General features: G+C 37.4%; 1 protein-coding gene across 3 annotated transcripts; it reads left to right on the top strand.

The window, feature by feature from the left end:
• The first annotated feature begins 1710 nt into the window (after positions 1-1710).
• NUDT12 (nudix hydrolase 12) lies at positions 1711-14721 on the top strand. Of its 3 annotated transcripts, none has more exons than XM_018071084.1 (7): positions 1711-1742; positions 2193-2417; positions 5859-6448; positions 7346-7513; positions 9361-9474; positions 10951-11150; positions 12434-14721. In XM_018071084.1, the coding sequence occupies exons 2-7, from the start codon at positions 2212-2214 to the stop codon at positions 12542-12544; spliced, it is 1389 nt and encodes a 462-aa protein (XP_017926573.1). In that variant the 5' UTR covers positions 1711-1742; positions 2193-2211; the 3' UTR covers positions 12545-14721. The 3 variants fall into 3 exon arrangements, with proteins under 3 accessions (XP_017926573.1, XP_017926574.1, XP_017926571.1); XM_018071085.1 differs by having other exon boundaries at positions 1716-1744; positions 2204-2417; XM_018071082.1 differs by lacking the exon at positions 1711-1742 and adding an exon at positions 1815-1892 and having other exon boundaries at positions 2192-2417.
• Positions 14722-15248: the final 527 nt, after the last annotated feature.

Raw genomic sequence — 15248 nt, 5'->3', positions numbered from 1 at the left:
AGCATTCTGAAAAGTCTGTCATTAGTCACTATCAATATGGAGCCACCAGAGCCTCTTTCAGGATCAGAGTAAATTAGTGGAGCATCTTCCATTTCCATTCTCACACTGGCAACCTCACTGAGACTCCTGAAGCCTTACAAATACAACTTTCAACCATGTCTCCCACTACTAAAGAGCTAACACAGTCAAGTCAAATAAATACTGGCTAGTAACAGGCTTTATTTACTACAAAATTCAAGAACTGTGGCACAGCCAAGTTCAGCACCACTCGGACTTTCTGAGTAAGCTTTACTTAGATCTTGAATACACCAAAGGAAAAAAACAGCTTTTAAAGCAAGTTAAAATTGCCTATTTTAATTCTAAAGAAACATTAAATTGCTCTTAGAAAATTCAGCTCAGTGATTAAATAGAGTTCCATATATTCACAAGAATTTCTAACATTTTATCCAGCAAAATAACTAATAAAATAATAACATTTTCAAACTCACTAGTTGGTATGTTACAATCATTTAAAATTCCCATTCAATTTATTATAGTTGCTGATATTTAAAACAAGGGGTACTAAGTTGTTTTTGCAAGGATGCATTGGGAGATAGAGCAAATTCCACCAAAGGTACTTAAATTCATGCAAGTTGGGAACTGCTAACATGATGTCAGGACACAAAGAATGTACCCTCCTGTAAGCAAGAAAATAAATGCTTTATTATATATTCCTGATTACGCATTACTAGCCTTCTGCAATACTCCTCATGATTCAAAAATGACACTGCCGTTAGGTAATAAGTTATATAGGTATTATATATAAACACATACTTTTTAAATGTATGTGTGTGTATATACATATCAAGCTACAGCTCCAAACTTGATGGACTCAACCCTTTTGAGAGCTGCATTTAAAAACAAGGTATTGAGCAATCATGTCATTATTTGAAAACGATAGTGAATATTTTTTAAATAAAACATTAAACAACGATTTTCATGAGTTAGTTATTCATGTCTAATACAAACTCAAGTGGCAAACCTGAGAATGTAATACTGATGGAAGAACTGGATTTATCTTAACCTTTGTATTCCAGCCTTAACTGACTGGAATAACTTCAAGTTGTTTTGCAGGATTTTGCTGTTCAGTGTGACAGTTTGACTTTTCAAAAACTACCCTTTGGTTGGTTGGTTTTGTTTTTTTAAAGTACTCTCCAGATGCAAATGCACTGGAACAACAGTCCCATGTTCATTTTTACAGGACTGGTATAGCCTTGGTTTTCCCATGCTTTTCTAAGGCTGACAGGACACACTGATCATGAAACTGCCTCCTGGCTCATTACATCATTTCGATTTCCCTGCTAACTCCTCCCCCCTGCCATATCTCATTCGCTCCACTGCTCTCACAAGGACTTGCGCAACCTACTGCCACCTACATTCTCCTTCTGCTACGAAGCAATGCCAAAAAATCAGCCCGACCGCTCCCCTACGACATCCCTGTCCAGCAGACAAAATGGCTGTTTGTCCTTTAACCCCGAGGGAGCGGCTGGCGATTCCCCCGCGGGAACACGGCGCCAGCCAAGCCCTGCGGCCGCCGCAAAACCCGGGCGCTGCAGCCTCGGGCTCTGTCCCAGGTTAGGCCCAGCTCAGCCCCAGGCTCAGCCCTCGTACAGGGCGGTGCTTCCCCCGCAGCGCCGCCGGGCTCGTCGGGGCGGGGCGGGCGCGGGACAGTGGAGCCGCGGTTGGAGCCCGCGGAGGCCTCACGGTAACGGGCCCCGCTGTGGGGCCGGGGGTCGCGGGGTCGCTGAGGGTCGGGTGGCGGAGGCGCTGGCGGTGGCAGGTCCGTGTCCTTGGGAACGGCGTGGAGCGGGCGCTGAGGAAATGGAAGCTGTCGCTGCTTGTCGCAGCAGCAGCGGGTGCCTGTGTTTATGTGTGTATTTGTGCGTGTTCGGTCGAGAAACAACATGTTTTTCACTTTCAAAGCAGCTTCATTTTCGTGTAGAAATTTTCCTGTCCTTTAAGCCTCTTTAGAACTGATTTTGATTGTTGAGGTAAATTTCACTGTATTCGGAGATATGTTTTGGAATAACACTGTTTACAGTAATGACAAGAATTTGACTGTTGTGTCAGTATTTTTTTGTGATAATATGGGTGGTCTGTACAGCATTAATTCTTTTACTTAAATCCTTTTAATAACAGTGAGTATATTCTCCGGCATTTTTAGTTGACACAATGACAGACTTTGAGAAGAACCTCAGCCAGGACATGATTTCTCAGCTGCACAACTTTGCTGCCGTGGGAGATGCAGCCAGACTGAAAGCACTGCTCAGTCGTTCCCCGTCACTTGTCAACGCAGCTGCGGGGAATGGCTGGACAGCCCTGATGTTCGCTGCCAGGAATGGACACCTCGAGGTTGTGCGGGTTCTTCTTGAACAAGGGTAAGCTGCTTAATAGACCCCATTCAGGAGCTCTAATTTGCATCCCTTTTTGCCCATTTCAATTTTATTTCAGAAAAGTAAGTTTACTGATGGATAGTGGCAGAATTTTCATGGTTAAAACTCAGGAAAGTGTACTCTGTGTCAGTCTGTAACCGGATTCTTTCCATATTTGCTAAGAAACTCTAAAAGTTATGAGCATCTCTAAAATTATTCTTTTGATCTTCTAAGATATCACTCCTCTCAGAGGCCAACAGAATTGAACAAACTTTGCATTTCGTTTCAACCACTATCCTGAATATAAATTTGGTGTGTTTGATTGTTCCATTTAGATTTTTTTCTCTAAACTTTATTTGTAATTCACTTACATTTATGTTATAGTGCAGAATTTTTGTTGACATACTGGCTCTTAAGTCAGACGCGACAGACACACCTTTACAAAGTTACCAGTTGATAAATTTTAGTTGTATCTTAGCATTTGGACAATACACATTCTCCTTCTTGCTTGACATGTCATTTTTACTTTCTTAAGTTGGTATGACACCAAGTGTTTTCATTGCTTGTCAAAAACTTGCTATTTTGTAGTCATCTGTTGTAGTTCTTGTGTTTCAAGACACCCAAAGATGCAAAGAGTGCTTCAGTGTTCTTCTTGAGACTCCAAAGAAAATTCATCTCAAAATGAGGGGTTAGAGTCAGATGTGATTCAATTGAGCTCTACATTAATCAAGCCTGTTTGATTAATGTGGTTCCTTCTGCACTCCTAATTACACAACCAAGCAAGTTTAGTTCATTGTGTAGTTATGAGTAACTTCAGGCATAGCATTCCACAGCCTCCAGTCATCATGCCACCCTTTTTTCTTATTTTTTTCAGTCTTACCCAAATCCTGTGTCTTCTGCTGAAGCTCAGCATGAAGCATTAGATGAACCAGTAGTTTATACTGGAATCAGTACATTCCAGTGTGTAGAGGAATAACTTGTTGACAGATTTTGTGTTTTGAGGAATATTCTGGGATTTGGGGGAATTTACCACCTGGTAAATAGGATAACAATTTTTTAAGTTATGCTTACTGTAAAAAAAGTGAATGTCACTTTTAAATGCTCTTCTCAGGGTTGTTCTCGTAGGCAATTTGAGCATAGTTCCTGAGATGGTGCTGTGGCCTCATTGGTCTTGTTTTAGTTAACGCTTAGTCATAATAATTATTTTAACAAATAAAATTGCTGGTTATATAAGCATGAATGTCTGTGAAAGTAATATTTCATAACATTACAGAGAATAATCCTGGAAAGGCTATCATAGAATTTTATCATAGAATTGTAGAATCACAGAATGTGCTGTGTTGGAAGGAACCCACAAGGATCATCAAAGTCCAACTCCTGGCTCTCCATAGGACAACCCAGGAATCACACCATGTGCCTGAGGACATTGTCCAAATGCTTCTTGAACTCTGTCAGGCTTAGGCACTTCCCTGGGGAACCTTTTTCAGAGTCCAGCTACCCTCTGGGTGAAGAATCTTTGCCTGGTATCCAACCTAAACCTTTCCTGACACAATTTGAGCCCGTTCCCTCGGGTCTTGTCACTGATCACCAGAGACAAGAGATCACTGCCTGCCCTTCCTCTCATGAGGAAGCTGCAGACCAAGGTGAGGTCTCACCTCAATCTCCTCTTTTCTAGATTGAACAAGCTTTCCCTCTAGACCCTTCATCAACTTCATGGCCCTAGTTTGAACACACTCTAATAAGCGTTAGATACTTCTTATGTTGTGGTGCCCAAAACTGCACGCAGTACTTCATGTGAGGCCACACCAGCAAAGAGTAGAGAAGCACAATCACCTCCCTTGAGCTGCCTGACGCACCTGTGTTTGTCCATGTTTGAGGAAAGCTACAGGAAATGTTTGCAGACTGGAAAAAAAGATCTTGATAGTCTAAAGAGTTCAGGTCACTGTTGTGGACACTGAAGAACAGCCTGATTGTGATCTGCACATACCTGAGCAGATAGAAGGGGGAAGACAAATCAGAACAAAATTCAGTTGACTGAGAGATAGGAAATTAAGTAGGAAAATAAGCATTATTTTGCCTAAAGGAAACCATGTCTTTAAAGATGGATGAGCAGTAGTAGTTTCTTTAGCACAAAAAACTTTGTAAATTAAATTTTGAATCCTTTTCTGAACTATACCAAATTCTCTCAAAACCTACTGAAGTTAAACTAAAATCTCAAAATGGCCTTGCCTGTGGGACAGTTACTTGTGTATCAGCAACATTATTATACTGGCATTTTGTGTTTTTAAAAAATGATGAATTTGGCCCTGATCTACTGCATAATTTTGACATTTCTGTTTTATTTACGCATTTGAGTTAAGATTGGTAAAAAATTAAAGTGTGTTATTTTGACTTCCCAATCAAACCCAGTCTATTTCAGGTTTGGGTTTCTTTTGGGATTTAATATTCAAATATATATCACAAGGCAGTGTTTCCTCATCTGTGTCATTTTACAGACTTTTAGGTAACAGGCAGATCCTTACAGGGATCAGCACCGCTGTTGTAATGGTGCTACTTTTGTCATTAATTAGGGGCTGTATTCTTGATTATAATTTTACGGTAAATCATGGAAGCATACAATATCCTGAGTTGAAAGGGACCCACAAGGATCAACTCCTGGCCCTGCATAGGACACCCCAAGAACCTCACCATGTGCCTGAGAGTGTTGTCCAAACACATTTTGAACTCAGACAGGCTTGGTGCTGTGACAACTTCCCTGGTGACTCTGTTCAGTGTCCAACCACCCTCTGAGTTTCCTAACATCTAACTTAAACCCCCGTGACTCAACTTCATGCCATTTTCTCAGGTCCTGTTCACCAGAGAGAACAAATGCCTACCCCTCCACTTCCCCTCATGAGGAAGTTGTAGACTCCAATGAGACCTCCCCTCAGTCTCCTCTTCTCCAGCTGAACAGACAAAGTGACCTCAATAAAATATTTTATTGTAAATGTTTAATGCTAATTTGAGTAGCTCCTAGAAAGTAATGCTTGTTAAACTTATATAAATGTTTTATTTTTCATTTTTATTACTGGTTGTGAGGAACAGACCCATAGCCTGACTTTCAAAGTTCTATCTTGACCTTTTTTTTTTCCTCATGTGTGGGATTTTGATTAATCCATTGCTGTTGTAGTACTGCATGAAGCTCAGTGAATAATAATCTGGAGTGGATCAACAAAAATGAGAAATCTGGCCTTAGCAAAAGAAAATGAAGTACAATTACTTTTCATTACCATAATGCTAAATATTTAGCATTATGTGCTAAAATAAAGAGTGCCCCAGTATAGACAGTGTCTAGAAGTTCTTGCACCTTAATAGTATCAGATATGGTATAAGTAAGAATAACACAGCACCAGGACTCTTGCTGAACATATTTACCCTGGTAACCACAGTTCTTTTCTGTTTTTTTAGGTGTGACAGATCCATCATTAATAAATCAAGGCAGACAGCTCTGGACATCGCAAAATTTTGGGGGTACAAACACATAGCTAATTTGTTGGCTAATGTCAAGGGTGATCAGAAGCCTAGTTTTTTGTCAAATGATGTGAAAGAATATGAAAATTATTTTGGCATGACACTTCTGGACAGAAGGAGTGATAAAAGAACAGATTCCAAGTGGCTGAGTAAAAAACAAAGCCATCCAACTACAGTATACATCCTCTTCTCAAATCTAAGTCCCCTAGTTACTTTGGGTGGGGGAATAGATAGTTCCCAGCAGCCAGAAGTAAAGCTTTGCAGGCTGTACCACAAGGATGTGGAGCAGTGCCTGAACAAAACAGAAGAGTGTACCTTGATTTTTCTTGGAGTTGAACTTCTTCAGAACCTGGCAGCTGCTTACAATGGGAGGGTTCTGCAAGAAGATGAAGAGGACGGGTTAGTTGCTTGGTTTGCTCTTAGCATAGATTCTGCTTCTGCCGAGAAATTTAAACAGAAGCATGAGGACTGTTACTTCCTTCACCCACCAATGCCAGCACTGCTGCAGCTACCTGAAAAAGAAGCTGGTAAGATGCATGAAATGCAGCATGGACCAAATGTGTGATTTGAAGGTTTAGGTTTCAGTGAGGTACAATGCAAGGACAAACCACTGCAAAGGAATTGGGTATTTTCAGTGGCTTTAGAAATATTTTGATTTTAAAAGCCAGTTAGTGATTTTGTTAAGAGTTTTATATGTAAAAACGTGTGCTGTTGCAAAGGGCTAACTTCGGCAGTGGCAATATTAGTCTGTAAAGCCTATTGATCATCTTTGTTTTTAAATAGTACTATTTAAATGTTCATGCATGCACATTAATGTTCTAAAAAGAAGGAAAAAATCTGTAATTACTGAGTTTTCATTATAAGAAATGAGATTTACATCTTTAATAAGAGTGTGTTGAATACTCATCTGAGAAAGAAGTGTTGAAAAGTGAGGATACCAAAGTGAATGAGTGTTATTATGGACATGGAGCTAACAACTACTGTTGTAGCAGTTTTGCTACAGGACAAGCTTGACTTGCACCTCAAGTTTAAATAGAACAATGCGTTATTATGTCAGTACCTGTAGTAGCCCTAAAATGTCCTCTGGAAAAGGTGTGATACATAATTCTGACACTTTGCCCAGACAGAGTAACTTTTGTGACAAGCAGAGTATATTGATCCAGATGAATTTGTTTCTGAATGTATAAATTGTTCATAGCTGTAGGATACTGTGTTCAATTGCATGAGCTCTGCTGCAAAGAAAAAGATCTGCATAACTCATATTGCTCAACTTTTCTTGTAGCAGATTGTGATTCGAGCCACAGTCTTACTTTGATTTTTATGTTAAAACCTTTACTATTTGCTTCTTCCATACTGTTAAAAGCTCACATGAATTACATGAATTAGTATTTGATTTTTTGAATTTTCAATGTATCTTTTTAAAGGAGTAGTAGCCCAGGCTAGGTCTGTTCTAGCATGGCATGACCGTTACCAATTCTGCCCAACATGTGGGAGTACAACCAAGACCGAAGAAGGGGGTTACAAGAAAACTTGCTTAAAAGAAGATTGTCCTAGTCTCCAAGGAGTTCACAACACATCATATCCAAGAGTTGGTGAGAATATTTTAGAATAATTGCTCATAAGTGACTTGTTAGTATTATTATATACCTGTAAATCAGTTTATTTCTAATTATTTCAGCTGCTCGCTTCTGTCCCAGGTCTTACATACTTGTTTCTCCCCAGAGTATGTATGTCTCAGCTCCATTTAGGATTAAGTAGTTCAGACTTCTCTTTGGTGCAGTAGTCTGTAACACAGAATTGCTGTGAAAATACCAGTTGTTATTGCAAAAAGTAATACAAATTAGGAATTCCAACAACATAAATGAGATATTAACAGTACAAAGGGTCACATTTTACTTTTTTTCTCCCCACCTGCATATTTTTCTCACCTTCTGCAAGCCCTCTGAGCTTGAAGTAGCTCTGTATCAAATTTGGCCCTGTATCAGAGTTCTGACATAGTGCTCATTTTTCTGTAGTGCCACTTGGATGCTATTAGCCGTCATCACTGGCTTACACTATTCATTGTCAGTCACAAATTGCCAGGCCTGTTTTTACTAAGAATATAAGCTTTTATAGACAGTCTTCCTGTCTCTGTTATTCCCTTCTACGTCATATCTTCTTTTGTTCATGTTGCAAAGGACGTGTATTATGTTATTGATGGGGAAACAGGATGGAAAAAAACTTACTTTTTTTTTTAATGGATTATTTGGTGACACTTTGGTCACCTTTCATTCTTCTACCTTGTCCTCTCTTCTGCAGTTGTAGTTCTGGATATTGTGCATATGTTGTACTTCTGAATTCCATATCCTCTTATATGCCCTAGATGTATCTTTTTAGCAGTCAATTCTGTCATATTCTTATGTCTTGTAGACTATAGTGAAGCTTGCTAAAATATTTAGTGGCTGTTTCTTTACAGTCTCTAGCACAACAAACTTAGAGAAAGAATGGGATTATATGGGAAAGACTGATTAACCTGCATCTGCTAATGAGGCCTTTCTCTCAAGGTAGTATTCAGACAGCAACACTTCATATTCTGTATTGTGCCATGTGGCAGATAACTTTGAGCAGGACAACAATCTTTAAAATTATTGTGCTGAAGCAAACCTTTTCATACAGAGAAAATATTAGTGTTTTGGGCAAAAAAAAAACCTTCGTGAAAAACAACAGCAAGAGAAAAAATATAGAGAGGTAGATTAAAAAAACAAAAAACAAACAACCAAAACACTGAAATACTTAAAAACTAGATAACAATAAAAAAGGGGAAAATATCACAAATCAACAGGATCCATAATACCAATGTGAGAAAATACTAAACTAGAAAGACAAAGATAGATACAATGACCAGAAGTGAGAAAGTAGGTAAAAGTGCAACATCACAGAAGGGGGTGATAGCAAAGAGTAAACAAAGTCAAAGGTGGAAAGCTTAGTCAGTGTTTGCATTGTTGCTAGAGTATCTGGTTCTTCTTTAGTATTCAGTCAAAAGTACATTCTTCAGACCTCTGTGGGTGTAGAGGAGGTGACAGTAAATGGGTTTGTGCAGAAACTATTCCTGTGTGCTCTGTGCTTAGCTAGGTTAGTATTGCTTGATACTCTTAACAGATTGTTTGTAACCAAACAGGCTTTGGTTTCAGGTAATTTCTGTTCTGCGTTTCAAACATTGGTTAGTAAACTGCTTTTACTAAGCATGTATGTTGCAAAACAAAGTAAACAGATATCTTGCAGGGAGAAAAATTCCAAAGTTAAATAAAATAACAGCTTGCTCTGGGCATGTGCACAATTATGATTTCAACCGTTTAAGGATATCTTATGTATCTTTACATTAGTATTGAATAGGATGAAATTTATTCCTGCTTTTAAGTCCCTCAAATGTTGAAATATATTCCTTTCATGTCCCTTACAGATCCTGTTGTGATAATGCAAGTGATCCATCCGGATGGGAACCACTGCCTTTTAGGTAGGCAGAAGAGGTTTCCTCCCGGTATGTTCACCTGCCTCGCTGGATTTGTAGAACCTGGTAAGTAATTTCCCTTACCAATTATTTTTTGTCACGTAACAGTATCGTATGTTTACAATAACACAGAAATATATTTCATGTTATGTTAAATTAATGTTTTTGTTTCCTGTTAGATGAGTTGTTATAATAAATATGCTTATTCTGTACTTTGCAGCAGCTGATTTATAAGGCAACAAGCAACATGAGTAAATAAAAACTTCAAATTCTTTTCTTATCATGCAGTCTTAAATCACATATTCAAGTGGAAAAAAAAATTAAAAACACTTATACGGCCCTTTGTTTGGTGATACTTTGCAAAGGATTTTAGCATAGAAAAAATAAGAGTTAAAGTGTAACTTAAGGTTAACATGAAGTTAAGGATATGCTTACATGTTTAGGCCCTGATTTGTTATATGGAAGATAAGTAGAAATTACATAATTTTAAAAGAAAAGTAAAGAAATATTTTACTTGAGTGTTAAGCATAATAGTTGGAATTAGTTAACAATTATTAGTATCTACAGAACAATTTGTAAAACATTCTTATATTGGGAAGTGAATAACTGTATTCAGTAAATGTGTACAGGTTGACATACTGTGACAGCATGAATAAGTTGATTCAGGTATCATTGGAAAAAAGATAAGATATTTATTTCTTCACTCCTTTCCTTCCTCTGCTGGCCTGATTATTTTCTGATACTGAATTCAAGTCTAAATAAAGTGAAATTTAAAAGTAGCCAATGATAAAATCAGCTACTCTAATCAGCTGAACATAACTAAACTAAGACCTCTGTCTCTGATGCGTGGACTGTCTCCTTTAATGAACCTGTAATCAGTGGTTACAACACAGTACCTATGTGCGTATGATGTGACCATCAACATTCCTCATACACATCTAGCAGTTTTCTGTGAATATGGAAGCAAAGCTTTCCATTGAATTTTTAAGTTTGCAGTATTGTCCATGCATTAAGACAGTGAAGAATGAATCAGGCGAAGTGAAGCATACAATGCAGAAATGAGAGCAAGCCTTCTAAGTCAGTACTTTCTTACTATTCATTACAACTAGTTGATGTTTCAACTTGCAGCACATGCTGTCACAATCATATTGAAAATCCAAAAACTTACAGAACACTATTTATAAATTAACAGATCAGCATTTCAAGAGTAATTAAAGGAATAATGTACTTCCTACTCAATTTTTGACATTTTAGTTGTGGTAATAATTGTTTGTGTGTAGGATAAATTATCAATTCAGGAAACAAATATTATGATGTGGAAATTAATTACAGTTTATTTTCAAAGTTCCATTTTGATTTGGCATCTGGTTTTGCCTTACTAGACTTCTGTATCTTGTGCTTGAGATCTGTTGCCCTGAACTAGATCTTTATAGATAATTGCCTTGGGCAGTTTCAAATCCTTGGAGTCAGTTCAAAGCACAGGATGTGATTGTTGCTTGGAGTATTTTCATCAGCTGCTTGTTCTTTGCCCTTTCTGATTAGGTGAAACAATAGAAGATGCCGTTCGGAGAGAAGTGGAAGAGGAGTCTGGAGTCAAAGTTGGCCACGTTCAGTACGTCTCTTGTCAGCCATGGCCAATGCCCTCATCCCTAATGATTGGCTGCTTGGCTGTGGCAGTGTCCACAGAAATTAAAGTTGACAAGAATGAAATAGAGGATGCCCGCTGGTTCACTAGAGAACAGGTAAAGTTCAATTTAATTTCCTTCTTCTATTGATTAGTCTGTGACTGTATTGGTTCTGGCATACAACAAATACTTCTTTTTTTCCAGCAAGTTGAATGAGCATATCTACTATCCCTTTTATCATACTCTACAGCATTATATTGTGGTTGTAGATTACATACAACCAGAGAAAGGCAAATATTCACAGGAATATCTGAGTCACTAGCAAGCCCATTTTATGACATTTTCGCCAGTTAGCTGTTCACCTTTCCCTTTTGGGAGATACCCAAGTTACTCTTATTTTAACCCACTTCCTTAGCAAGCCTGTGCTTTTTGTTTTGGCAGAAGGAGCATTTAATAGCATTCATCATGAGAGTTTATCCAAATGAGCATGCTAGCAGATTTGCTGGGAGGGGGGAGGTTAAGGTGAGAACTATGAGAATTAGTTAGTTTGAACATCTTTTTCCACGCAGTACTATTTTAATACTCTGCTATTGAACGCAGTTTACTATGCATTAATATGAAGTACTACACTTATCTTCCCTGAGTAGTTAAAATACAGTCAAATAAAAGAGAGGCAAAAAGGACCTTCACAGAAAGATTTCAGTTCATGAGTAGACAAAGGAAAGATTGCTTACACAACATAGTCTTCACAGGTTTTCCCACAGGCAAATTTGGAGCTAAACCTCTAATAGCTGTGGACTTCTGCTTAGCATTTCCAAGTGTTTTGATTCTAAGTCAACTTCAAGGCAGAGTTTGTCTTCTACAATCTCAGCATATTTCTGTCAACACTGGGAGCATTATTTTAATTGAATATCAGTTCTGAATGCAGCTAGTCACAGGCAGGTAGAGCTGGAAATAAATGTACTTCAGAAATGAGCTGTAGTAAAAGCGTAATCCCATGTTGCTTGTAACTGCTTGAGAAAACCAAGAAAACACATCTCCTTTGGTACTACATGTAAAAATAAAAAAAAAAAAAAGTATTTATGTTACAGTATAGAGCACCATCTTGTGGTCCTTACCATAAAAAAACCTCACAAAACCCTTAAATAGTATAATAGCAGTCAGTCTCCACAGTTCTGTTAGGAAGGTATCCTTTGGGGCTCAAAAATGACAGAATTCACACAATGTGTATTTTTCTCTGCATCTGTCTTGCGGAATCTGTCAGTGCCTCTTTAATAGCTATAGTAATGGTAGACTGATGAATCATCACAGGAAAGCAATTTCTGCATTAATACAGTGTTAGATTCTATATGGTTTATAATATTCTCTTGTAAAGATAAAAAAATCTGGTTTTATTGCAGGTCGTGGAAGTTCTCATCAAAGGAAACCAGCGTTCATTCTTTGTACCACCGAGTCGAGCTATTGCACACCAGTTGATAAAACACTGGATTGGAATGAATGCTAATCTTTAGTTCAAATAATATAATCACATAATCAAATAATTGATATAAGTTACTTCTCCTGTTGAATACTAAATTAGGAATAAACTAGAATTGTTTATCTAGTAAATGTGCAACCATATGATTTTTTGAGCCCTTCCTTAGGTTCCTGAGCTAAAGGATCATTTGTAGGTGTTTTCAGAGCTGAATTAGAAATGGACAACAATTATCCCAAACAAGCAAGCAACAAATAGTTAGAACTGGTACCTTGTTGTTCACAGGCTGGTTTTTTGTCCTAGAATCAAATTATTATGCTTCTTGCTGTTATACTTTTAATGTTTGATTTGGTCCTTCCTCTACTGGAAAGAGTCACAGCATTACAAAAAGGGATGTCTGACTTTGCCTACTGTTTGAATTTTGTGTTTACATCCTCCTATTTTATCTTAATTGCTTCTTTCTCATTTTTGCCTTTCTACATTCTTTAAATTCCACCTGTCACAAAAATCAGCATTCAGTGCTGAAAGTGTCACCAGCAATGGTTATTTTTAAGCTAATAACACATGTAAATGGTGAATATGTGGTACTAGGTATCTTTTACATTAATAACTTAATTTACATTAATGCTCTAAACAGAGCATTTATTCATCCCTTCTGATTTGGCCTGCATTTACCCAATTGCATGTCAGCCTGAATTTAAAGGTATAACACAATGCTCTGGTTTCACAAAGGTGTTGAAGAGCCATCTCCAAAAGCCTAAATATTAGTATTTTATAAGATAATAATGTACTTACTGCCCCTAGGCAGTGAGATATGTCATTCTCTGATGATTAAAAATGGAACTGTAGAGTAATGGAGGAGGAAAAACAAGACATATCATCTCAAAATATGCACAAAATTCTTTATGAAAGTGGAGATGCTAAGATTGTTACTGCTATTAAGAAATTTACACTTGAAATAAGTATATTAACTGCAGGTATAAGATTGGGAAAGCATTACATGAATTAAAATATTTACTTATATGTACTTAATGCTATAGTTCAGATTGTGCCTTAATTTATCAAGGTTTTGAAAAGAATGTTAACTTAATATTTTCAAAATAAAAGTATATTATTTTTATTACTAATGGCATTATGTAATGGTTTGTAGTCTGTCATTCTGCAGTCATCACAGTGATATAAAAAGAAATGCAAATGATCCAAAGGAAGTACAGTGATAAATACAAACTTACTATTATATGGTGATTTGTTTACTCAGAGTAGTTTGCATTTTTTTTAACAGTGAATGAATCATATTTGTTTCAGAATTCCTGCCACACGGGAATCCGGAAAACTGTTCTAAAAATCCTATTTGTTCTCTTTTTCCTATCCAGTGCCACACTATACTCAGCAGTTTTGGGGATTTTTTTTGGTAAGGCAGTACATATCAAACTTAAAAGCAAGAAGCATTTCTTACAGACTTGGAACATTTGACATATTACACTGCTTCATTTGCTCCCTTCTTTCAGCTCTATGTACTAATGAAGACAACCAGGTTATATCTTGAGTGGTCTGAAAAGGAGAAGGAAGCAACGCACTGCTTCCCTTAAAAATTGGTTTTACAGAGAAGGGGAATTGTGAAAAGCTGTCATGGGCTACAGTTACCAGCAGGACTGCATGTTATCAGTGGTATTAATCTTTTTTAAAAAATGGTGGGACAGAAGGAAGCCTGGTTGCAGGTTGCTCATACAAATAAAGGAGAACATTGGAAAGTGGCGGAAGCTAAGCAGTGAGAGGAAATTCTGACTGGTACTGTGGTGATTGCACATTAACAAAGATGAACAAGAAAGGAATGAGAAGCAGATGGAAAAGGGAGGATAAAGCAGAGAGTAAATATAGGTAGTGTAAAAATAAACAGTTTATCACTTAGAGGCAACTAAATGTACATGTCCAAGACCCATCTGCATATTAGTTTTTCATGCAGGAAATTATGGTGAGTTGCTATTAGGATGAGCTTGTAACTGTGAAACTCCAAACAAAGTAGCCATAATCAATACTTATATTAATAAACAGACAGTTTAGTGGTCCTAACTGAAATCTGGTAAGATCTTGGTAGCTTGCCTTATCCAAAGGACAGCAGCAGATTTGCAAGCAGGCTGCTTCTTGCCCCTAAGTTAATGCAATGAATGTCAATAGTAACAATAAAGTAGAAAAAGATAAATTAGGTGTTTAAACACAGAAAAAATTTTTTACTTCTAGTGAAGCTGTAATCTCATGCAATGTAATGACATTGTGTGTAACTGGTGGTTTTTTTACAAACTTTGCATTGGTCCCTATAAAAATACCTTTTTTATACTGGATTTGTGTAAACATGTGAAGAATAAAATCATTCCAGTGTTGATAGTGTAGCGTGAACATTATGTTTTGTGTAGTGATATTGTCAAGTTTTTAGATGATTACCTGGCATTCTACATGTGAAGGAAAAAGGGGTGAATGTCAACAGGCTGATTAAAGGTGGACCAGTCATGACGCTTCCATGGAATTAAAAATACTAATCAGATTCTGAGCTTAGGAGACAAAAATAGAAAAAGAAGTGGATCAAGACATTGCTTCCTCTTTTATTTTTAATTTTCATTGACAAAGCTGACATTTTGTAATGCCTGGGTAAGTTTGGTTGTTATTATCTGCTTTAGCTGTAAAGAGTTAAATAACGAGTAGTCCTTTGTTGCCCGAGTGATTTGAGGGATATGTGTATATAGCAT

This window comes from Manacus vitellinus, unplaced genomic scaffold, assembly GCF_001715985.3.
Source record: "Manacus vitellinus isolate BGI_N305 unplaced genomic scaffold, ASM171598v3 scaffold_101_pilon, whole genome shotgun sequence".
NCBI classification, from domain to species: domain Eukaryota; kingdom Metazoa; phylum Chordata; class Aves; order Passeriformes; family Pipridae; genus Manacus; species Manacus vitellinus.
The sequence above is the reverse complement of the archived record's forward strand: the minus strand, read 5'-3'. Positions and strand labels throughout refer to the sequence as shown.